Source organism: Zonotrichia albicollis, chromosome 1 (genome assembly GCF_047830755.1).
Source record: "Zonotrichia albicollis isolate bZonAlb1 chromosome 1, bZonAlb1.hap1, whole genome shotgun sequence".
Lineage (NCBI taxonomy): Eukaryota > Metazoa > Chordata > Aves > Passeriformes > Passerellidae > Zonotrichia > Zonotrichia albicollis.
The window spans coordinates 49,846,074-49,871,641 of NC_133819.1; the positions used below are offsets into that span (position 1 = coordinate 49,846,074).

At 39.6% G+C, this 25,568-nt stretch overlaps 2 protein-coding genes across 7 annotated transcripts in view; one reads left to right on the top strand and one right to left on the bottom strand.

Moving 5' to 3' along the window:
- Positions 1 to 5,656, top strand: part of UBP1 (upstream binding protein 1) — a 36,699-nt gene extending 31,043 nt beyond the window's left edge. For all 4 annotated transcript variants that reach the window (XM_074541109.1, XM_074541115.1, XM_074541112.1 and 1 more), the window contains 3 exons: positions 350 to 492; positions 1,051 to 1,102; positions 1,850 to 5,656. In XM_074541109.1, coding sequence (XP_074397210.1) covers positions 350 to 492; positions 1,051 to 1,102; positions 1,850 to 1,887 — 233 coding nt within the window. In that variant the 3' untranslated portion in view covers positions 1,888 to 5,656. The remainder of the gene's footprint in view (positions 1 to 349; positions 493 to 1,050; positions 1,103 to 1,849) is intronic.
- FBXL2 (F-box and leucine rich repeat protein 2) overlaps positions 2,310 to 25,568 on the bottom strand; it is a 53,026-nt gene continuing 29,767 nt past the window's right edge. For 2 of the 3 annotated variants that reach the window (XM_074541132.1, XM_014266238.3), the window contains exons 5-15: positions 22,897 to 22,991; positions 20,653 to 20,721; positions 20,471 to 20,566; positions 20,038 to 20,164; positions 19,769 to 19,843; positions 16,495 to 16,625; positions 12,523 to 12,583; positions 11,065 to 11,109; positions 10,719 to 10,775; positions 6,816 to 7,028; positions 2,310 to 5,867 (exon numbers count right to left, since the gene is read on the bottom strand). In XM_074541132.1, the coding sequence (XP_074397233.1) occupies positions 5,760 to 5,867; positions 6,816 to 7,028; positions 10,719 to 10,775; positions 11,065 to 11,109; positions 12,523 to 12,583; positions 16,495 to 16,625; positions 19,769 to 19,843; positions 20,038 to 20,164; positions 20,471 to 20,566; positions 20,653 to 20,721; positions 22,897 to 22,991 (1,077 nt within the window). In that variant the 3' untranslated portion in view covers positions 2,310 to 5,759. Of the gene's footprint in view, positions 5,868 to 6,815; positions 7,029 to 10,718; positions 10,776 to 11,064; positions 11,110 to 12,522; positions 12,584 to 16,494; positions 16,626 to 19,768; positions 19,844 to 20,037; positions 20,165 to 20,470; positions 20,586 to 20,652; positions 20,722 to 22,896; positions 22,992 to 25,568 lie in introns of those variants that run through there. The other variant, XM_026792711.2, reaches the window with a different exon arrangement.

A 25,568-nucleotide genomic window follows, 5' to 3' on the forward strand; every position in this document is an offset into this window, starting at 1 on the left:
CTGAATCTTTCGAGACTGCTCAAAATTGCTTTCAAAACCATCTTTAGGTGACTCTCTAAAGATCCATTTTTAAATCTGTTTGACATGATTGTACCTTTTTGTGCAGGATACAGGAAAAAATGTGGAAGTTGCCTTCAGTCTTGCAGCAAATAGAAGCCTCCCCCATTAGAGTTGAGTTAATGACTTTTCCCTTGAAAGAAAAGTTAGGGAAGTTCAAGCTCTTAATGAGAACAGGGAGTAATCTTAAAGTTTTAGGTTTTAAAATTTTTGAAAGTATAAAGTAAACAAATTCAGGTATTTTCATATAGCCATTAGTAACATGCTTATGTAAATTATGTTTTTCTTGCAGTTTATCATGCAATCTACTTAGAGGAGATGGCAGCCTCAGAAGTCACACGCAAACTTGCTTTGGCATTTAATATTCCTTTGCATCAGATCAACCAAGTTTACAGACAGGGTCCCACAGGCATCCACATTCTTGTTAGTGATCAGGTAATTGAGGTTTTATTTTTTGGCATTTTATTTATGACTGGGAGTGGAGGGTTTTCTTATGCTTGCTCATTTATTACTGGTTTTTCTGTTTGATAATGCAGCCCTAGTGTTTGCTGACATTTAGAGTATCTTTTCCTTTACAGGAACAGACAGATTCTTTAAATGTGACTTTTCCTCTGCCTGACTAAACTGAAACTATGAGAAGACAGAGGCAGCTGGTTTATATAGTTCTGAGAAGCTGCAGCAATTATTTAGTACATATTTATTTTGAGCACACCAAAGGCAGAGAGCATTTAAACACTGTTGGACTCTGCTTGTTCAAGTGTCTGCTCCACAGAGTTCCAAAAACACAGCCAGCAGTAATAGGCTCCCAGCTGGTTGTCACAAGAGTAAAAAGCAGTATTTTAATTTGGTGTATGCCTGTTACTTGCTGAAGAAAACCAAAAATACATGATTGCTCACAAAAGGCTGTGTTTAATATCATGGTTGTAGAGGGTTGTTTTTGTTTTGTGTTTTGATCATACTCAGAAGGTTTTGAAGCTTTTTTTTTTCTTTTAGATGGTTCAAAACTTTCAAGATGAGAGTTGTTTCTTATTCACCACAATAAAAGGTATGTTGTCTTTTCTGACAGTCTAAAACTTAATCATTTATTCTAGCCAGGAGCATTCTTTAAAAATTTCAGAAGTTTTGCATACACAGTAACAGAAGATATTCAGAGTTCTTCCTCTCCTAGCCAGATTTCAGCCTCTGTGTAGCATCTCAGACTCTTCTCTGAGCTTTCAGTTCAGAACCAGTGCAGAATTCGGTAATAAACCTTACATAAAATTCAGTCAGCCATCACTGGATAGGGATGCTGCTAATAATTGCTGAGAATGGTGAAGTTTCAAAATAGGTTTAAAAAAAATATCAAAAATCCTGGCAGTAGTACATCTGAAGTTCAGAAACTGAATGTTAACTGAGTCCTGAGAGTCAGCAGAACTGAGCATAACATTCTGTTATTTCTCTGCTAGTCAATAGCCAGCTTCATTCAATAGGCTGCTGTTGAATCCCACCTTTCCACAGAACTCCATTTTATTTCTGGTACAGAGTGCCAGCAAATGGCTGTAATCAGTGGACAAGTTTGACTCTGTGCAGAAACTGCACCTACCTGCAGAAACTGTCCCTCTTTGAAGATCCAGTCACAAATCATTAATCATAACACTTTTGTTTAGCACAAGTAGGAAACCTTTAAGTTTTTGTTGTAGCTGAGTTTATTTTCAAAACCAAGTCCATACTAGGGTGTTTTGGTGTATTTGCTTGTATGTCTGTGAATCTGTTCAGGAAGGACAATCAGACAATTCCTTTGGTTTTTTTTCAGCTGAAAATGGAGAAGGCTTCCATATAATTCTGAAGTGACATCACACACTTGCTAGACTGATACTCCAACGCAGAATGAAGTCCTGCCTAAAGACTATGAAGATCATCCAAAACCTTAGGATCTAACTTCACTGTATAAGATGTTTCATATTGAAAACACAAAATGACCTTTCTAATGAGCTGTTTGATAGGTGAACTTTCTTATCACTGCCATAGCTAAGTGTCCTCATGAGAGGTATAATGCCATGACAGCTTCTGTACAGGCATGGAAGACAATGTAAGCAAAGGTGCTTGCCCTTCACTGAAATAAGGCAAACTGTGGCCAGTAGATACAGTTTATAGAAGCGAAGCAGTGCTGCTTTTCTATTACCTGTATCCAGTTGGAGATGAATGTAAACTTATTTTGGGGCATTTACCTTTCTGTGCCAGTTTGTCTGTTACGTGCTTGTACCTTAGGCTGGTTTTATTTTTTGATGTTAGCAGAGCACATGCTAATCTGTGTGGAGATGAGTAGTTAAGGTGATAGTGATCAGGTTGTCAGGTCTTTGAGAGTCAAGCTGTCAAAACAGCTTCCCGTGTAAATTGTGTATAAGAGTGTATGTAAGAAGTGTAAATGCCAGAACAGGGCTTTTAAGAAGCCCTAGACAGATGCAATATATGCATGCAGCAAACTGCATTATCAATAGTACCTTATTGGAGGGATTAATATAAATCCTATGGGGTACCAAGTAATTGTGTTTTGCTTTAATGAATTTAATGGAAAAGAATTGCCTATGCATCCTTTATGTTTAGTTTCCTAGGTTCTCTGCAGAGCACTGCTGCAGTTTAACTCTTTGCTTGTAAAATTGTGGGTTTAAAAATACTGGCAGTGAGAAGTGGGGTTTTCAGTGGAATTATGCAGATGAGGGAAGATGACCCACTGGCACCACAGGGCTGTCATAGCTTTCAGCAGCATCAAATAAATTGCTTGAGAAACACTAAATACACACCCTGTAAGTTCCTTCCCAGCAGGTGCCTGCCCTGCAGGAGCTCCTATTCTGGACAAATCTCCTCTTACCTTTTCAGTTGACCTTCCTGCACCCTCCATCCATCCATCATCCATCCATCCATCCATACTGTACACGTGTTACAGTGCCTCTTCCATATGACCAAATACTTATTTTCTCTGAAACAGGCAATGTGCTTTCTTGGTATTTTGGATGTGTCTTGTAAAGTCATGGCACAGCATTTCCTAGGCTAACATTAAGTTTCAATTGGTCAGGTACTTAGAGCGGAGTGTTTCCAGAGGTATTAAGCGACAGTTTCAGAGCTGTTATTCTGTGCCTTTGGAAAGTTCCAACTTGATCTCTGGCTTAGAAGCTTGGGAATAGTTTGCTTTTTATGCTGCGGTGTTCCGTGTAAACCAATACTACAGCATGTAAAAAAGCAACTTGACTTTTTCATTTCCCCTTCCATAACTGGCTCAAGTGCTTAGCAGAAAAGCTTCTGAAAGCTGTAGCATTTTGAAAATTTAAATTCATCAAACCTAGAGTTTTTTTCCTATTTTTGGTTGTTTGTTTGTTTTTTTTTTTCTGCACTGAAAGTAAAATTTTATGTACTTAAACATTTCTGCCTATAAGTTGTTCATCTTTGGGTATTGTTTGGTCCTAGTATTTTCCTGAACTGACACTTGTGTCTTTTTAGCTCACACCATATTCAAATCCAAATGTTTTATAAAAGTGGAAAAATCCTTGATTGGAAAGTATCCAAATATCTAATTTTAAAGAATATTGAAAGTTGTACAGTAGTTTGTCCAGCTCACTTGAAATTGGAATTAAATTATGGCACCAGCAAATGGCTTTTGTTTTTTAATAAGATGTACACATTTCAATTTAAGTATAATAAATGTTTTTCAATAATTTTGTAAATGTGCTTTTCTTTTTGTTTACTTCTTTTTTTCCCACACCCAGATTAGATTAATTACAAGACCTGCCCTAGCAAGAATAGTTGGTCAAGGTAAGGAAGGGAAATAAACCAGCCCTGCAGGATATCCTGCACACTGTGCATTCACATGGGTCTTCTGCTTCTAGTAGAAATCTTCTTAGATTTGAAATAATTCCAACAAATTCAAATTTGACATCAGCTGATTGTTTATTTAAGTGTCCTATATCAGAGTAGATTCCATTTGTTTTTGTACATCTTCAATGCAATAGACTTACAAGGTTCGTTATGGTCTTAGAAAAAAAATGAGCCAACAAAAGGCAACACATATTGACATATTGGTACCAATGACTGCCCTGGTACAGTTGAGAATAAAATCTGGTTAAAACTCTCATGAGACCAGCAGTGACTGAATGGAACTCTTCAGTATGATTGTAACAGCACTCCACTACTGTGCAAAGGAAGCCCAGATTGGCTTACTTTGTACTAGTGAAGAAATCCATGTACTGTAGTCTAAGGTGGAATTTAGCCCCAAAGCTGAGCTCTTAATTTACTGTCCCTCTCCTCTGTGAGTGCACACAACCCAGCCACTGCTGGCCACACAAGTTCATGTTCATGCTCACTCCTTCTTAGAAGTCATTTAAAATTTGCAGGGGGGAAATGGCAGTACTGTCCAGTTGTAGCTTTTCCAACTGCTTCTTAATTTTCAGTAAACACGGGCCCCGAACTCTTAAAACACACACAGAGTCAAACTTACACAATAAAAGCTTTCTGAATTGTCAAGTAGTTTCTCTCAGTTAATTTAATTGCTTAATATAAAAAGTTTATCTAATTGTCTAGCACTGAAAAACTAAGGATGAAAGCATGGCCTTAAGAGTTAATACACATATTTTTATCATCATTATTATCATTCAGAAGCTGACAGCTTCTTAACCAAATGTGAAGAGTTTGGCTTTCTACATTTGAAAACCACAGGTTTGGTATGGTTCAACTCCTGCCTACAGCTCAGCCCATATGCTTGTCCCTAAAATAGGTGGGCCAAACTGAATTCCTTGCTCCATCCTGCCTTCTGTAGCTGAACTTGTTTTCCATTAATCTGTAGAAAAGCATCTGTGCTGCACCTCTCCTGGAAGCGCTGCATCCTTTCCTTCCAGCCTGCGGGGATGGCGTTGGCGGAAGCTCCATGGCCGGCTGTGGCAGCTCCACGGCTGGATGTGGCAGCTCCAGGGCTGGATGTGGCAGCAGGCACAGCAGAGTGCACGGGCTCCACGACCATTTCTTACCCCGTTCAAGGCCGATGGCATCGGGCACAACCTGCGTCGGCGACCGCCAAGCTTTGTACCAGCAGAGTTCAACTGAACCAAGTCCAAAAACTTGGGAAGTACTTCTAGTTCTATGGTATCTGGAGGTACTACCTTACCTTTGACATTACCTATTATGTCCTGTTACATAATAAATATGAAGCTGAATCATGAAAAAGAACAAGCTGCTGTTTTACTGTAGGAGCTTATGATTACTTTGCATTTTTTGGTCAACATCTGCTAAAGCTGATTTGTCTTTAAAACCTGTGTGTGTGTGTGTATATTACAGAACAGCAGGCTCAGTTCCTTGGCGTGGCAGCTCGAGCCCCACGTGACAGCGGCACTTCACACTGAGCAGTGCTGACAAATGCAAATTAACTTCCAAGTTTTGTGAACTTCCACCAAGTAGCTGCTCCGCTGCAATGCCCACACGTTTGACATGGTACCACAGTTCTCATGCCAACAGAAGGAAGGAGTTACTAATACAAACCAAAGCATCACCAACTTAATCCACAGCTGCACATTACGTTAAGATTTTTACCTGGAAAAAAAAAAAGCTTTTCTTGTCACAAAACTGGATGACCAAACACCCAAACACCACCATTAGGACTTGTCAGGAAACTGACTCCTTCTGCTGACTTGCCATCCCATTCTTCAACAACAACATTTCCTGTGTGGCTGCTCTGGCTGTCAGAGGATAATGCAGCATCTGCAGAGGCGCTGTCCGCTCCCTCCCACCGACGGAGGGGGAGTCACTGGAGCAAAGTAAGCATGAACTTTCACGTGAGGTAGATGAGCCTGTGGATGAAAAGGCTGCATTATAATGGGGGAGAAAGAACAGAACTGAAAAGAGAAGCAGCACACCTCACCTGTTGTGCCAGCAAGTGCTACCTCATTAAGGTTAGTTAGCTGTGATGGAAGCCTCTATACAGTGGATACCAGCCAAGCTGCCTTCTCCTCACATGTCATTCCTCATGACCCATCCAGTAAGGCACACCAGTGTCTGGGCACTCACCCTGCACAGGTTCCCCCGTAAAGCACTGATGAGTCCAGACAGTGCAGCAGGAGAGGCACAGGTTTACTATAGGGACAAGAGGGGTGGACCCTGGCTACTAAGGGACAACTTCTCTGAACCTTATCTCCCATATTTTTGCTGCTGTTCTCATTCTGGAAAGCAGCATGAAATAAAATTGTGCTTCTGCCTTCAATTTGAGTCACTATCAGGGATGATCTTTCCAGCTGCAAAAGTGTTTGGATGCAAATTTGGGATACAAAGCCACAGACAAGTTTAACTTCGAGGCTAAAACGCTGCCTCCACAATGCAGGTGGTCTCTGACCTAATGGGTGAGATACTCGGGGAAAGGTTCGGGGCTGGGTTCCAGGGCCTGAGGCCCCAAGCCCATCAACTGAAATCTCCATGCAGATGTTTTACTACTGGCTCTGTGTATTAACATATATTTAGGATTTAGCATGCCACTACACCATCCTAAAAACAGAGGACTCTACTTGAAAAAAATAGAGAAGGCAGAAGATAAGAGCTCATCATTCCAACAGCAGAATGTCACAAGTTAGAACTGACACTTACTGCTGTTCATAGAGGGAAGTTACACACTTGGGGACCTAACAGAAGGACAGTCAGATGGTTTATCCAGCCTTCCACGCCTGGGACACCTGTAGGACTCCTACAGTCTCAAGCAGCACCAAGAGCTCTGGCATTTGCACGGGAACAAGGCAGGAAACACCTACTCTGATCCGTTTGATGCCAGCTCGTGTGACCTGCTGGCAGTCATACAGCTCGATTCTCTCCAGGTTGTGGCAGTTCTCCAGGTGCTCCAGAGTCACGTCCGTGATGAGGAGACAGTTATCGAGCTCCAGCACCTGCAGCCGCTCATGCCCACACGTGCTGTTGCTCAGATGAAGAATCCCATCATCAGTGATCAGTTCACAGTGAGATAAGCTCTGAAACAGAGACAAACCATTAACAACATCCCTCAGTCCTAAGTTACTCGAGCCTCTGGACAGCAAGAGTCTGGAGAGTCCTCTTCAACCTCCTTCACTCCAGTGGTTAAACAGCTACAAATAATACACAGCTGAAACCCGTAAGAGTAAAAAAAGAAACTGCTTTACTTAACAAAATGGCTGTACTTGATTTTAACTTTGCTTCAAAACAAGCTGAGTCCCAAAACACATCACTGGCAAAGCTCCTCAGGCCCCTCTGCTCTCTATGAATGTGGGAATTCTTTTCCAATTGTCCCACACAGTGCGAACAGCTCTGTGCCAGGAACAACTTTAAAGGATGATCGAGAACACAGGGAATAGATGAGTATCTGCTCAGGGGTTACTGTTTCACAGCTGCCATGGTCTCATACATACACCAAGCCCGTGCAAGTCCACACAGATGGAGAACAATCACAATAGACTGATTTGCCAAATAATGATTTCAAAGAAAAACAAGCCATGAACATTTGGCACCTCAGGCTGTACAGACAAGGAGAATAAACATCTTGTACAGCTGCAGGAGCAGCCTTTTCTGCAACAGTCAGCATAATAAACCAAAAAAATCTGCTCCTCTTCAGCACATTTTTTTACTCCCTTGAATTTGAAGAACACGGAAAATGATGTTGCATCTCGGGCAGTGGCACCACATAAAGCACTCTCCTCATTTCTTCAGGGAATTCATGACTTTTGGAGAAGCACGGATGATGACAACAACAGGAAACAGACATTCCTCAGAGGCAGCTGAAAAAACCCCTCTTTGTCACCACTGAAATGAATGCTCTCAAGTCTTCCCCAGTGAAATGTGCAGGATCTGTGAACTCTTCTCCTCTTGCCCTGGGCTCTGAGCTGGTGCCTTGCTTTGTGCTCTGCCTGTACTTGTACCTAAGCCTACCAGTGCCAGGTAATGAAGTAGCATTTCCTTGCCCCAAGTAGTTTTTTTCAGACAGTAATTGATGAAGAAACACTTGCAGCAGTCCAAAAGCACTTTTTAACTCAGAGCAAGCAAACAGCAGTGCTCGAAAGGACCTCCTGCCAAACCCCCAACTCTAACATGCAACTTTTCCCCTCTCTGGGTACAACACATCTTTTCATTCCAGACTGAAAAGGCAACCTGGGGACTTCCAACCTTACTTCACCTCAGCTACAGTCAGAGCATTTCCTTCCTGCTACCAGACACATGAGATCTGTCCTGCTCTTTGAAATAATTTGGCCTCAACTTTTTTTACCTTTGCTCTACGGAATGAGCAGGGAACCCAAGAAAGGCTGGGAGACAGGTCTGCATCTCCCTGCAGTCTGACAGGAGCCACCTTCAGCTCCAGCTGGTCCAGTTTTACACACCAAGTGTGAGCACCCAGCAGAGACTCCAAGCAGCACCACGAGGGCAAACTGTCTCCAAAAGACAGCAGAAATGAAGTGCTTGCCCCTACCAACAGTGTTTTAACTCCTGACACCCATTCAGGCAGTCTCTCAAGTCTTCAAACACATCAGCTCTCTCCTGTATCTCCTTTCTCTGTGCGCTTGGTTTGGCTCAGAGCCTGGGGACAGTCAGCAGCTGCAGGGTTAACCAGCGTTCACAGCAGAGCTGCTGTTCCAAGGAAGGACAGGAGGCTGTGTGAAGCTGTTGGCTAATTAGGAGTGTTCCATCCCAGGAAGTAAGCAGCTTATAAAATCAGCTTTCCTGGGACATGGTGTTGGTACTGCAAGGACAATACAGGATGTACAGCTGAGTTCGTAGAACTTTGTAGAACAAATATGCCAAATTATACACACTTCATAGTAAACCACAGGATTTTTCTGACTTCCCAAGCCTACTAAAAAGCATTAATAACGTGGAATTTTACAAATACAATTGCTTGAAATCTTAAGAACAAAGAGATATGGTCAAATTCTTTTGTTGTTGTTAATACATACTAAAAGCTGTGCATAAATCAAGTATGGCATGACATACTATGAGAACTTCACAAGCTGTGAAGAATTCAATTGTCTTCTCATCTTCAGCACTATCATGAGTATTTCACAGTTTCTCTACTAATTTAAATGTACAATTAAATATATTAACCAGAAATTACTTTAGTGCATTAGGCAATAAAACACTCTAATACTGATGAAGATTTGCCCACTTCCACCCTCTACTGAGTCTCCAAACAAGACAAAAGCAAATCCAGAGTTAATCTCTGCAACTCCAAAATGTTTGTTCTAACTGCAAATACCCTAAAGCACAGCTGCAAAGGAGTTTACAGGACATTGGGAGCACCAAGATTAGCTCATGCACTGTATTTGGCACCTGCCTGCCTTGCCTTGTCTTTTCCTGTAATTCTCAGCCACTGCTTTTCACACACAATCTCTGAGTATGTATCCTTCCTATCCAGTTTATATATAAAGAGCTATATACACCAAAGAAATCAAGTTTTCTGGTTCCCTTAGGAAAGCTGTGATGTTTTACCAATGCCACATTTCCCTGTCTTTAGGCAAACACACAAAGGCCAGCAAAGAGAAGCAGGCTCAGAAAAAAATGCTTGGGATTTATGAGGTTTTATGGTATCTCTGTTGAAGCACTGACAGAACTGATAGAAAGATCTCTTTTGTAAGAGATCTTTTGTACCAGTTGAGCAAGAACTGGCTGCAACTGGGATTACAATATAAAAATGTGTCCCATATAAATGGCCCCACAGCTCCTGACAAATCATTTGGTTTTCCATCAAGAATGATGGTTCAGAAATGAAACTGGACAGTTGATAAGAAAAAATTAAAAAACCAACAACATTAAATAGTGAACAAGCTCCTTTGAAAAGCCATCTCTCCTCATGCTGCTACCTTAGTTACACTAATCATAACACAATTTAATTAAGGAAGCAGAACACCTTCCTTTAATCCCATCTAAGAACAGATTATAAAGATACTTGTTCTCTCACGTAGATCTAAGTAGTTATAACAAATCTACACTAAAAGCACAACTGGCCTGAAATACAGGAGTTCCTACTGTAAGAACAATCCAGCAATTTTCAAGGACCTTTATTAAAGAACAAACAAATTTATGTTACCTCAAATTGGGTTTGATGGTCTGAAAGATCTAAGCTACCACTCCCTAGAAAACAGTTCTTTGAAATCCAGTAAGCAGGGTACCCCACTCTCAATCCTCTCCAATTATGTTCAAAAGTCAAGTCCAAGGAAACCTTCCATAATTTATTATGCAAATGTAAAAAAGTGCTTGGAAAAAAGTGCTTGCATGCAAAACTGCTTACAGAGTGATTCCATTTATCTTCTCTGGGTGGTTTTGTTTATTCAATATTTGATATGAAGTGTCATACCCCCTAAGAAAACCATTACTGAACACTTGAGAATATCCATAAAGAATCTAAGTGCTTTAACTTAAATCAAATATGAAGGACATTAACCATAAAATAAAAGCTTTTTGGTTTTTACTCACTGATTTGGTAACATTTTTTTAATCACACACAATGCATATAAATATTTTAGGAGTGCTGCTCTTAGAATACTTATGAAACTTGCACATATTTTGCACAGTGTCACTCTACATGAGGAATTATTTCTAGACACAGAGTGAACAACCTGGGCTTGTACTGCAGGAGTTGTCCCTGTGTGTCCTTCCAGGGGGAGCACCACAGGCCACAGAGCAGGAGTTACACTTACCAATGCTTGAAGCTTAGGACAGTGTATGGAAAGTTGTATCAATGTGCTGTCAGTTATCTGGGAATAAAAGAAACCAAACATCAGCCAAAAGCAACAGACAGCAGGAGAGGCAACCCTCCAACGAGGTCTCTCTTTCTGTACCAGATGAGGGTTTTGTTATTTGTGGAAAACAACTCCTCACCTGTTACTCTCCAAGTATTTCCCTGTATAGAATTTCCCAATAATTATTTTTATTTCCTACCATAAACACAACACTATTTATAAAAACCAAAGAATATCTAGACAAAGGTGTTAATCTACTGCATTACACTGGACATTCAATATTCCTTTTCATATTAAATCTCACCAAAACACACTCTTCCAAGTCCATCTTCTCCAGCTCATGGCAATTCTACGATAAACAAAAAATGAACAGATAAACAATAAAATAAAATAAAACAACATATTGACATAAAATTATGCACAGGGCTTATAATATGGGACAGCACAGCTTGCAAGAGGAAACTGTGATCTAAATCTCTTCAAATATTTGATCATCATCAAATGACAAAAAAAAAGAGAAATAGATGAATTAACAAGCAATACCCCACCTCCCTCTGAAACATCCACATTTCAGCCTTTCTCCTATGAAGGGAAATGTCTCCTCCTAGTCCTGTAAGGTTTGAACAGGACACAGCAGTGCTCAGCAGCCCTGCTTCCCTTCCCCCTCACTCCAAACCCACAGTATTTACAGCCCATGCACTAAAGCCAGCTCCTTGCACACACATGAACTTCTGCCTTTATCAGCTGCACCTGGCTCACCTGGAATACACTAAAGCCATGGCACATTTCTCTTTGTTGTCACACATTAGAAAGAAGCCTTAAACCCAAACTGCTTTGGCAATAAATGCTGAAAATGTGAAAATGGGGTCTGCTTTAAGGGCAGAAGGAAGCTGCGTGTCACACCTACACAATTTTCTCAGAGCAACATTCTGAGAGACCCCAGCAAGCTTTCAGAAGTGCTGTCAATATCTGATCATGACTCATTTCCAGAAAAGATGTAAACTTGTGACCTTGCAGCAGACCACACAGTGCCAAAGCTTGGCTCAATTCCCAATCTGGTTTTTCCAGGAATAGGGAAAAAAAGGTTTAAGAGCAGGCTTGAGGTGACCACCAAGAGCCTGAGGATGTAGTGCTGGACAATCAGAAAACCACTCTTTTTAACCACTGTGGCTACCAAAAAAAACCACCCCTTTTCATTCACATTAAATATCAGCAGCATAAATCCCATTTAAAGAGTATAATTTTCATGCTCACATTTCCTAACCAGCAAACACCCAAGTCTAACATGAAGCATTTGACACCACCAATATGCTTTCTGTATGGATTTACAGCATGAACCAGGGCACAAGTGCTTATAGTTTATAATGGATAATGTAAGTGATCTGTAATTTAAAGTTATCTTCAGAACAATCAATTAGATGCTGATTTTTTTAATGTACATATCACAAGGGTGTATGCCATCAATATAAGGGAACTTTGGCTAGAATACATAACTTGAGTCTAGAATTATGTTAAGTGTAATAAACACAATTGAAACAAATGAAAAAAGAGAGGAAAAAAGTGAAAATTGCAATGATAGATGGCAAATTAGATCAAATTGCAGACCTAAGTATAATCCAGAAATGAAATAGCTTTTTAGTCCCCTCCTCCACTACTTTAATTTTCCTCTTTTCATGTTGCTTCCCAGCAGGACTACATCAATCCACAGCTGCTCAGCAGCAATGAACCAGGGCGAGCTGTGACCCTCTGAAAGGACCCTTACCCGTGCCAGAAGGGTAAACCCAGCATCTGTGAGATGTGAACATCTTGCAGCTTCCAGAATCCTGGAAAAGGTTTAAATGTTAAAGAAAACATTAACATAGAGAAAAGCAAATGCATTTGAGATACAAATCTGTCTTCTGCAACAAAAGTTCTCAATAGTAAAAGTATGTGTATATATACAGAAATACACACTTACACACATCCTCCCCCTATTTTTCACCGTGACTTGAAATGAAAAAGCAGACTTAATTCACCTTATCAGAAGATTCTGACAGTCAGAGAACATTTAGTGGAAAAAAATTATACACAATGAGGGTCATTTTAACCTCTTATTTCACTAAAAGCATAGTGACCAAGTTTTCTCATGTGTTATCTGAGGAAAGCTTTGGGAAAATAAACCCTGAGTTAAGGAAAATGCAGATGAAGCCTACATCTGTTATCTAAGCACAGGCTGCTGGGAAATGACAAAACTGAGAAAGTGCTTACTAGAAATCCCCTCAGAGCCTCTGCATGAAGCACAGTGAAGCAAGTTACCAGAAAGCATGGGGCCAAAAACCTCCAAGCTGCAGTAAGAACAACAAACTATATCAACACAACCTTAAAGTGTTTTGGAAAGATAATCCCAACACTCTTCCAACAGGCACTGGGAAGTAGTACCAAGAAAAAAAAATCCCAGAAGTCAACTGCCCCAAACAGCACACCTAGTATGCACAACAGGCCTCCATCCCACTTGTTGTCTTTGTTTTCTTTGTCCTTTTTTAAGGAACACTTCCTTTGCAGGTGGAGTGAGTATCACGATGAGTAAGGGGAAACCACAGTGCCATGGGATGAGCAGCACAAACTAAGTGCAACTTACCACAGCAGCTGTCCTGCTGGGGCTGGCGGGGAGGAGGCAGGGAAAGAGGGACAAAAGAACTTTTTGTGGCAATACTGAGAAGCCTCCAGATCCTTCCACTGGTTTGGGAGGCCATTAGAACACTCTAGAGAAAGTGCAAAGGGAAAAGCCACACTGGGTATATGAACGAATTCCAACCCCATCGAAGGGGGGAATGTGGGAATGTGAGGCTCTGACTGTGACTTTGCTGGATCAGCCTTTTCCAAGGCAAAAGCAAGAGGGCAGCAGATTTAGAGCTGAGCAGCCCCACAAGCTTGAAATCCACTTTCAGAGTTCCAGTCTTCCAACAAGGTTCAGAAGTATGAGGGAAATTCAAGCTAAGTACAAGACAGGCATCTCTTCCCAAACTGATGGTTTTAATACCTCTGGGACTTACTTTGCAGACTTATATTCAGGAATTCTGTGCCCTTCCATCAAGGGCAGTTAGCAGCCTATCACAAAATACTCTCAGCTACTCTGAAAATTGCCTGTGATACCAAATAGGAAGGAAAAAAAACCAACACCACCACAAAAAACCTCCCACAGTTCAGGTCACATTTGTCACCCTCCTAACTCCTTTCATCAATTACTTGCTACAAACCCCATCTCATTACATGGCTGACTTTAAAGGGGGGTGGATAGGCAATGACATCTGCAATGACACCCAAAATAGCGAGGATACTACTTCCTGCACACCCAGTTGAAAAGACAACTATAGAAACAGAGGAATAAGAAACCAGAAGATAAGCAGCTCTAGCTGTCCTGAAATTGGGTGTGTAGATAGGGCAGGAGAATGGGGAGTGAGCTGTAATCACACATGCTGCATTAATCAGGCCCCAGAATGAAAAAAACAGGTGGGACAGCATTGGGTAGCATGGAAATAATGAGCAAAGTTCTAATTTTTGCTTTTGTTTTAGTGATTGTGTTTAAATACAGAGGGTTCTTCTTTTTTCCTGTTACAGCTGACATGAATTTCCCACCCAGTGACTTGTGAAAAAGTATCTAACATAGGAGTTGATGAGACAAAATGATGTTCAAAGGGATTCTCTACTCTTATGAAGAAATGTTCTCTGAGTCAGACTGAGTTGCATTCATTGCCTACAGCTGCTTTTTGGGCACACCTGGAATGTCTCTGCACTCAGCAACTCCCTACTCCTGTGGAATCAGCAGCTGGTGGGGCTGAAAGGAATATGATCCTGACTTTCACAGACCCACCCAGACAAAGGCATTCATGGTTCACAGGTGCTTTTCTTGACAAGCCTTGCCAAAATACCTACAAGTATTATAGCATTAAAAAGTGCTAATAAACCAAAAAAAAAGAAAAAAAAAAAAGAGATGGTACCATGGCACCAAGCACCTGAAAGAGCAAATCTAAAGAGGGATGACAAGATATCCGTATGTAGATGTGAGATAAGAAATATAGCTGAAGGGTCTGCTGAAAGCTTGACCTAAGTTTCTGTCCAAGGAGATACTTGTGACTGGTCACAACTGAATCAGGGAAATGCAGCAGCATCATGGAAAGCAGCATAGTAGGACTTTCAAGATCCTGAACTGAAGTGAGAGTAGTACAGCACAGCAAACACTCAAAATTTTCCTGACAGGGTCAGCAAGTCCAACAGAGGCAACAGATTTTTCTTTCACACTTAACACTGAAATCTTCAGAAGGTACAGAACAAGTGTGGAATTACATTTCCCTTAGATTTCCAACATAATTTTTATCAAGTACTTTCCATCCATGGTCCCAAAAGTCTAGCTGTAACCAGCTGCATCCTCTGTCCTCCCAACGTGCAGTAATCCTCAGCAGCAATCACTGCAAAGGATCATTTTCCTTCCCTGTGCTGCTCCTCATTACAGGAGCAGAGCAGCCAACGCCTTCCCCCTCGTGGCTGACAGATTTCCCAGCAAAGCTGAGACAATTCCTGCTGCACTTGTACTGCCCTTGGAAAGAACTGCACAACTAGCAGCAGATTAGACTTCCTTTTATTTCCCATCTGAGATGCTAATTGAGAAAATGAGCAAAATGGTGGAAAAAGGCCAGCAGTAACAGCACAGCTTTCTAGGGAACTCCAGTAAGTTTGCCAAAAGGCTCCTAAGCTCCTAATAAGTATGAAAGGGACACAAAGGGGACTGTCAGCCTGGAATTGTCTTAAGGACAGGTCTTCTACAGTAACAAAAGCTCTTTTTCACCCATTCAGCTAAAGGAACACTGTGTGTCAGCATATGGTACACTGGAATTTGAATGCAGCATCCCCTAATTTTTACAGACTACTCATTCCTCCACTGTCTGTGATTTAAATATAACAACTTCTGACTCCTGCATGTTCCTGTCATAAATGGCCATTTGTCATTCAAAAATCTTTTTATTTAATCTACATTAAAGTTAGAAGTATTATCTCTCTCTGCAATATGTCACCATAACCAGTGAGCTGCTGCATAACTGAGCTATGGTTTTAAAGGCCACCATAACATATATGTATGCACAAATTACACCACTGTGGAAGCTTATATTATTTTTGACTGATAAGCCCCTAATGTTCAAAACATCACTCATAAATATCAGTCCATGTTTGCCAAGACATGAGCACACTTTATTTCAGAGTTTAAGAACACCAGGCTGTACTGCAGAGCATATTAAAAGGACTTTTATAATAAAATCTTTAAATATAATAATCAGATAAAATATAATAAATCAGATAAATAGAATAATCATATATAATTTAGCTATTTTTCAAGACAAATGACTGCATAAAACCACATCACAGTACAAACATCAAAAGAAACAACACAACCACAGATCTTCTTAGCTTTTAAAAAAGTAATGGGCTTTATATATATTTTTTTTTCACTTGTAGTTAGTACCTAAAATATTTAGCTAGAAGCACAGAAGTGAACTGCTGGGTCCAGCACATCTTATATGTTATATATTAACTCTTGCTTTTCTGATATGCAGTGAACTCCATGAATATGAAGCTACAGAGGACCAGCCCTCAAGTTTATGTACCTAATGTTCTGGTTGTAAATGCAGCTCATCCTCAGAAGTGAATTTCTTAGATCAGGCCAGTAAGAACTTGACATACAACACAGTCATGACATACTCACTTCAGCCTTGGACAGTTCAGACCAAGTGCTGTGAGAGAAGCATCTGTCAGGTTGCTACAGCCTGAAACACAGAGTGACTGCAGCCTGTGGCATCCTCTACAGATTTTCACAATGCCTTCATCTGAAATTTGCTGCAACACAGAAGAAGGTTGAAGTTACTTCCTTATCAAGTAATCATCCAAGAACAAGACATTGCCACTGAACTGCTACTGTCACACTGTATATAACCAAGGCAACCCGGATTTTCAACCCAAAAATACAGTCAGGAAACCACATACAAAGATAACACTGAAGATAATCAACATTTACAATTCCTACTTAACTAGGTATTTTTCCACCGACTTTAAGTTCTACTCTAAGGCAGTCTGAATCACAAAGTGAGAGTTGTTTGCTGTTGTCTTCCACTTTGCTTTTTGTTTTGTAATTTTTCACTTTTTTTAAAATTGTGCTCACTTCTTATATATCAGTGGGCTCCAGGTCTTCTGTTCCAGTGACTGTGTAAGTTTGGGAACAGTGCAAAAGAGATTTCAAAGCCTCAGAGCAGGAGAGCTAACTGCCTGATTTTCCCTGGAGCATTAGAACCCAAGGGCAAAACCCTTCACCTTCTGATAATTTTTGAAGCAAGAGTTACAGGGAACAATTACAAATAATCCATTTTTTACAGAAGGTAAGCGTAAAAGCCAGATCTGCCCTACCCTATACAACCCCTTCAGATGAAAGATTTAACTCAAAAGAGGACTTCTAATTTCTCAAAAACGTTTTGTAGTAGATTTTCTGTAAGGAGTAACTCCAAATTTAGAATATGATTAGGTTTTTCTCTGAAACAGGAACTATAAGAAATAGCCCCATTGCAGCTGCACACAAAATAGCAACAGGAGCTGGATTACTGTGTGTGTGCAAATAAGATTTGGTTTACAAGTCTTCTATTCTGAAAAAAGCTCTCAGTCCTCCTCTCAGTCCTCCTCCTAACACTATGCATTTAATTTTTCTGCTGTGTGGAACAGATTGTTTTATTTCCTGGCTTAATAATACCCTTGCAAAAATAGCAAAGACCTTCCAGTATTTTTAATAGAAAGCCTTGTATAAGCCCCTTATTTGAGTATGCTCATACAACTGTAGCATATTTCTGATGCTATTACCACAAAAATAACCATTCCTGGATGAAAACAGGATGAGAAATCACAGTAGCTCAGCACAAAGGGATATTACCTTATGCTTCCCCCTCCCCAGCCCAGCACTTTTTAATATCAGAAGTTTAGATTTTGCAACTAATTCAGTCAAATTATTAGCAGCAGAAAATTAGAAGTCTCTTTTTCGTTTTGGGGATCCAGGAGGATTTGTAAAATCTACAGGTAAGAAGATACAATTTGGAGTTCTGTCCAAATCAGGTACTTCTGGATTTGACTCTCCAAAACCATGTTATTTTCTGGAACTGTTCTGTTTGCTTTGAGAAATACACATGATGCTGTTCCTGGAAAAAGGAAGGCAAGGACTATGCAAATTTTATGCTGCTGTAACAAGCCCTCAAGTCATATATGAAAATTTTCCACTCTGAAATTGCTTGTGATTTCAATGCCCATATCACTGTCAGGATAAAGTGTTCAAAAAATGCCTGCAAGTCCCTGCAAGTTTCTAAAATCTTTCTCTAAACATGGTATCTTTCAGATGTGCAGCTTCCAATGCTAATACAAGTTCATTCCACAGCTGCTGGAGCTGGCCTGGCATTTTACAGGGCCCATAAAACAGAGTCACTAGAATTACAGTGGGGATCATACAAAGCCCAAGGACACCTGCTGTGTAAAATCCCTTTGATCACATGGAGCCTGGATGCTTCTGGAAGCATGCTTCCAAGCCATAGCAAGCAGGACACACCTCCAGTGAAATCCAGCTTTAAAGCACATGCAATTAGGTAGGACACACAGACTAGCAACTCAGAAAACTGAAAGGAAAAACTACTTTCCCTCGGGAGGATTTTTTGTTTGTACTAAATAACAACAGACATCCTGACCAAAGGAAAGCTCTGGTGCACTTCTGTGCCAATGCCCCTGTGATGTGGGAGAGATAAGAACTGATTATCTGCTTGAGATCCTTCCATAAAAACAGTCAGAAAAGGCTGGCCTTGATATATCTCATTCATCTTGGGCAAAACACAACAAAAAAAGAACTTGTGAGAAGGGCAGCAAAAGGAAGTGTAAAAGGGGAGGAAATTACATGCTGACTTTATTTATGTGTGGTTCTGACCAAAAGAAGGAACTTCACTGCCATTCTCTTTCAGTGCCAGCTTCAGTGGGCACCTACATTCACACTGAAAAATTCTCTTTCACTGAACATCTGTATCATGGAAGCTCAAGCTTTGTATTCTTATTGTTCTTATTTTCTGCAATTTTAAAGTAACTTTAAATAATCCCTAACACTCAAAAATATTCAACACTTTAAAGAAATCTATTAGGTTCGATCTTAACAAAAAATGTTCCCATGCCACATTCATTCTAGAACAATCTGTAAAACAGATTTGAAAGGTTTGCAGATTTTTATGATACCTTTTAGCAATAAAACTAGAAAACTTTTCAAAAACAAACAAAAACACAATTTCATTATTCAACTCTGCATAACTGAAACACTGAAATTCTAATTGATTTCAATATCTTTTAAGGCTTACTTGCAGGGAAAGAATGACTTAGCTATATTTAAAATCTAAAAGAAGGCCTTTCCCATTCCTGAAAAGTCACATCAGAAGCAATGAAAAGCCAATATAAACCAGAGCAAAGAAAATTTGTGTTCTTTAAGTAGAATTAAAAGTACATGAATTATTCCCAGACATTTCATGACTAATGAATGTGTTCTCCATTAATATTGGAAAGGCATGCCCTTCTGCCACTTAGATGGTTCTGAATCATCTTCAGTTATGATGCCATTACTTTTTACTCTCTATTATGCAGCCCAGAACATGACTTCTGCTCAATTAGAAACCTTAGAATTATGAATAGATCAAAATGCTACACAGTTCATGAAAATTGAATTAATGCAGTTAATTCTTACTCCAGAGCTTACCACACTTAGAAGATGTAATGAAGGGGGAAAAAATAACCCAACACTTCAAGTCAAAACTCAGCTGTAGAAACAGCCAGCTCATTTAAAGATACTATTTCACACAAAATCCTGTAAACTCCAGAAAATAACTATCTTACTTAAGTGTATAGCAGATCAATTGATTATCATTCAAAATTATTTCTGATTTCTGGAGAATGTACCTTTGGAAGCTTCAAATACTTACTGTACACGATTGCAAATTCAGGATTACAAGCTCATGACAGTGATTTTGAATGTGTTTCAATGCTTCATCTTCTAACTGTATTTAGTAATTAAATTGGACATAGGAAAAGAAACAAGAAATTAAAAGCACAGCAAAGCAGCCCAAAAACTGTACACATCTTGCAATATTGAACAAAATACTATAACAAAAACGACATTTTTAATTCATGGAGATTTCAAAAACCCAAAATAAAATTTTATTCCTAAAGGATCACCCAAGCAATTATGTACCTGTGTGCAACCTCTAAGAAATAGAGCTTTTAGTCCACTACACCCTTTCACCAGTGCTTCAATACCATCCTTCGTAATCTGATCACACCAGGAAAGATTCAAATGTTCCAGATTTCTGCAACCCTCACTGGGAGAATTAAAAAAATACATAAAGTTAAATCCAGCCTTCAAATAGTCATAACAGTGGGAAACCCAAATTAAACACACTGTTAGAAATTAATGATAGCCAGTGGACTGTGCCAGGCCTCCACAGAAAAGTCATGAGAAAAGACCACACACAAGCACCACAGTCTACACCCCAGAAACCTTAGATATAGAATACAGCCCGTGCTGATTCACAGTATAAAGGTTCAGCACCAATTTTTTAACTTCATTAAATGCTGAACAGCTCTTTAAACACTTTTCTTTAACACAGAACACTGAATCTTCTTACCTTAAGCCTTTTAAAGAACTGTTTGTGATGGCCACGCAGGATGTCAGATCCAGATGTTTCAGCTTGGAACAGAATCTGCTAAGACTGTAACACGTGCTGCAAAACAGCAGACACACTAAAAATACCTTCAGCAACTTCTTTTTCCAAATTTTCCCATCAATCAAAAAACCTCTTTGACTTACCTGTCAGTGATTTTTGTGCACCCATTCAGATTTAAGTGTTCGATGTTTCTGCAGTTCTGTGCAAAGGTCCTACAGCACAACAAAAAGCTGAATCAGTAAAATGTCCCGAGCGCAAGGCAGTCACTAGAGCGCGCTCTGTCCCACCTGTACCTCCTCCCACCTTGGCCAAAAAGCCTCATCTTCAAGGCACAGAGTAACTGCAAAGCGTGCTTCAAACACATCTGTCTCAGTGGTTGCTTCTTCCTTTTCCCTACTGCAAGCTCCTGGCCTTAGGAAAGTGCCATTTCTCTCTCAAACACCACTTGGGCAAGGCGCTTATTTCTGTCATGTATCAGCCAGAACTCGCTGCAAATACCGTAACAAAAACTCAAAGGGCACAAACAGAAAGCTTCAAGTGTTACATCAGTTAAACATTAGGCTTCAGGGAAGAGTTTTTGCACATCTCCTTACTGAAGCCTTTGCAAGTCCTAATAAGGAGCTTGCTCCCACAGCAAACGGAAAGGGACACACCTGGTACAATAGCAAGGGTGACCTAAGTCTATTGAACTACCAGTGGAATGCCCTGTAGGCTGCAAATTGCTTCTTAATTATTTCAAAAATTAAAAAGCATCAGTGTGCACTACTGGGTATGAACTTAAAGGATGATTGGAGCTATTATACTGCTTGTATATATCATACTAATTAGTCTGAAGAAATACATACATTTTCTTTTCAGCTGTGAAAAGTAATATTTACAGCTACCTTGCATTTCAGAACACTGTTTTTATGCCCATGTTTCCTTCAGCTGCATGGATTTTATTGGCAGGAGGGAAGGAAACACACAAAAACAGTTTTGTCTGGAGGCTTGCCCTGGTTAACAGATCTGACTACACCCTCAGCTGGTAACAACTTCTGGCTCTACAGCATGGGTTGCAAACAATGGAAAAAAAACCCCAGCAAGCAGTTATACTGGTGAGAGTTTCCACTTGAATACTCAAAACAGCTATTCCAAAATTCATAGACTGGAGGGAGATTTACAATCAAGACACTCTTCAAATCACTTGGAAAGATGTTACACTTTGGAGGAACAGCAAACTCCTGAGATTTAAGCATGGGGCACGTCCTGACAGACCTGCCACAAGCATTCAGTGCTTACATGGCCAATACCTACATCAGTAATTGGCTATTTTACTCAAAAGTCAACGTAGAAGAAAGATAAATAGAGAGATTAGTATTGCCTACAAAACTAATGCAAAAAGCCTTATAGGAAAAATCACTTTCAGAACAAGTATCTGAAAATTAATGCTACATGAATTTACTCTTAGAGGCAAAAGTTAAAGAATTGACTTATAAATTTTAGAAATAGCTAAAGGTCACAGGACAGTAGCTTAATGCCCACTGATAACAAAATCTTTGTGCTTATATTTTCCACCTGAGAATGGCCACAGTACTTGAGACTGAACACCATCCAGCCCAGGCTCCAGGGAGAGAGGAGGAAAGCATAACTGCAAAAAGCCAGACCCCAAGACTTCCTCCAAATGTTATTTAAGCCCTAAAGGACTTTTGGTGCCCCACCTCCAGCTGGAGGTAGGATCTTAGGGTTTAAATACTCACAGAAATATCCACAATAACCTGGCTAAACAGTTTGCATTGGAAAAAGCTCATATGGATTCAAACATTCTTCTGGGACCAAACTGCACAGTTCAGTTCATACCCTGTGTAAAAGAAGGGTCACTGTCCTCTCTAGAGCCTCCCACGATGCTCTTGTCGCCTGCCTGCTCTTATTTTGACCCAGACAAGAATTCCAGATCTTTCCTGATTTTGAAGGCACTCAATGTAGGTACCAGTCTTTATCCTTCCTCCTATTTCTAGGGTCACCTCTTGTCCAGACTAGATGATAAACAATAAAATGACCACCAATCTTGATACTATGACTATTGAAGGAAGCCAGAGTATAGTCTGAAAACATTTTAACCACTTGAAAATGAAGCAATATCAACATAATCCTCGTGAAAGAAAAAGCCACGCTTCTGAAAAGCCCAAGCTTTCATTTCTTAGTTCATTGCCAGAAAATCACAGAAGCTACATTTTGATCTCAAACTGATGTCTCATTTAGTCAATACTAAGATATTTAGTACTTACCTAAATATCCCACTTTGCTCATCAGTAAGGACTCAGAAATACAAACAGACATAACAGTAATCCAATTGCAGTTGGTGCACACATTAGGAAACAAGTGATGTCTCCATCAAGGATTTTACTTACTTTAAAGAGGAGTCTCCAACACCAAGACATCCTCTCAGACTAAGCTGTCTCAGGAAGCCACCACACCTTTTTGATATATTTTCCACAACACGACCCTTAAACCAAATAAAAGGAAGATTTAGCTGAGTTTTATTCTGACACAATACTCTAACCAAATTAAAAATCCCAGGAGTTAAGACTAGACCAGCTACACCCCACTATACTAAGAACTGTAACTCTTTGAACTTCTTTTTCTGCTTTAAGAAAGAATAGTTACCTGTTGGGAATCTCCACTCACACTCAGGTACTATTCAATTCAATATTAATTCTTTCTTCTTTTTTTTCATTCAATCACACACAGCTCGACTTTTTGTCACAGCAGACCCTACCCATTAAGATGACTAAAATGATCTTCAAGTTTTCTCAGATGGGTAGGGAACTGCCCCAGAGGAGCAATGGGAGGCTTGGCCACTCCTCAAGGGTCCCAGCCACTCAACAGCCTCCAGCAAGTCCCTGTTTCACAGCTCCTGCCCAGGGATGCTTGCAACTGAAAGGTGCCAAACACCTTGGTGGGAGCAGCAACAACAGGACTAATCCCTAATAGCACTGTGCATTTTTTCCTCTCCCTTTATTTTTTGAAAGAAGAAATATGTGTAGAATTACAGGCCAGTGGATTTTTTGTTGTCATGTTGTTACATTTTATTGTCCTTCTCTAATACTACCGTCCTGGCCATCACTATGGGAAAATATTTTCTTATCAGAGCTTGTTTCTTGGTCCATAAGCAACATTGCTTATCTTATCACTCCAAAGAATATACACCAAAACAAAGAAACTGAAAATCTGGTTTAATTTTTTTAAGCTTTTCAATTAATCAGTATTATTTCTCAGCAAAGGCCAAATACCTTTACTGTAAGAATAACTTCTTCAATGAATAATATATGATGCAAGTTCAATTTACATTGCAGAAAAAAGCCAAATCCTAAAGAATTATTCAAAGAAAGTTTTCCCAAGTTTTCCCAAACTCATTTATTTTTTTAATCATGTAAAACCTTCCAAAATCCAGCATGCTAAAGAGGACAACTTTTGTGCATTCAAATGTTGTTTGAATTCAGCATTCAAATTAGCTGTTTGAATAATTTTTCACTCAAAAAAACTAGTTTTTCAACCTACTCCAGCTTACAATTAGTTCCACATACCAAGAAATCATAAGGTATGTTTAAATTCAAGATCACACATTTTTGATTTAAAAAAACACCTTTTTATAGGGGTCCCTCCCCCACTTTATTCTCTACCATGGGAAGTCTTAAATAAAGTTTCACAAAACCTAATTTTTCATAATTTGATATTCTCAGATGAAGTAGTGACTAAAAAATCACCAATCAGCACAACGTCCAACTAAGCACAAAGTTGCCAATTATAGTTGGGAACTTTTACCTGTCCTAAATTCACAGACAAAAAAATATGATACTAAAACAGCTAAAAAGAGTTCTTAGACACCAAATGTCAAACTCCTTCGTTGAAGAGATTTGTGAAATAATTTCTTGCTGAACACACTTTTATGAGTAAATTTAAGAGTTATGTATTACAAATGTACTTAATTACAATATACTGAAGTAACTGAATTGCTCCAAACCACAACAGCTTTTTATAGCAACAGGACATCATAACTTAGTTTCATTCCTTCTCCTGAATCCCATGTTACAAATATCTCAGCATCTCAGAGGGCAACACCACTAGGTAAAATATAGGACAAAAATATTGAAAACTTGAAAATACAATTCTGTGTTTCTAAACACCAAAATGACTGCAAACACAGAAATGGCCTTTCAACAGGAAGGACTGCAGACCTGTGGGGTTTTACTTTATTTCTTAGCAAATGAGGAACACAAGATTAAGGGCAACTGAAAACATGACATTAAAGCTCCAAGTCTTCTTTGCCACATTTAGATTGTGGCAGATGCCAAAAATCTTTCTCCTACCTCTGCAAGATCCTCTTGTTTAAGGCAAGCAGAGCACAGGAGTGGGCAATAAAGTTTTAAAAGAGTGGTGAAAAAAATTTACTTTCTATGTTACTGTAAAACTTTAGGAACAGTTTGTACATGGTTAGCAAAATACAGCAAATGAAACACATCTGGATTTTATTCATGCAACTAAGTAGTTAAAACATAAAATACAGAAGCAAATCTATTATTGTAGTCTACATTTAATTTGTATCAACAAATAATAAAGCAGTTCAGACTGAATCAAGGAATTTTTGTTCCCCACAAATTTTTTTTCTTCATTTTCAGATGTCATATTTTATTTTGTTATGTACATCTATAATAGCATTAATGCAGACATGTTTTTCTTACAGAAGACAAGCTTGCCCTTAAACCTTTCATTTCACACTGGAAAGGACTTTATTTCACATGTTCCTGCATTCACACAAGGTTTAAACCTTATGAAACAAATGGTCATAAAATGGTAATCAGATACACACAAATCAAATCTAGGCAAGCCTGCAGTAAGAAAAGTTGTCCAGCATTTTAATGCTTCAATCTCCAAATGCTGTAGCCAAGTGCCCAGTGAGCTTCCAGCACTAGATGGCCCCCTCATAGAAGGATTTGGGACTAGCAAAACTACCCTCTAGATTGTAAAAGCAATTCCAAGAATCTCACTCCATCCAGAGGCACCGTTTACACCTTTCCTTTCT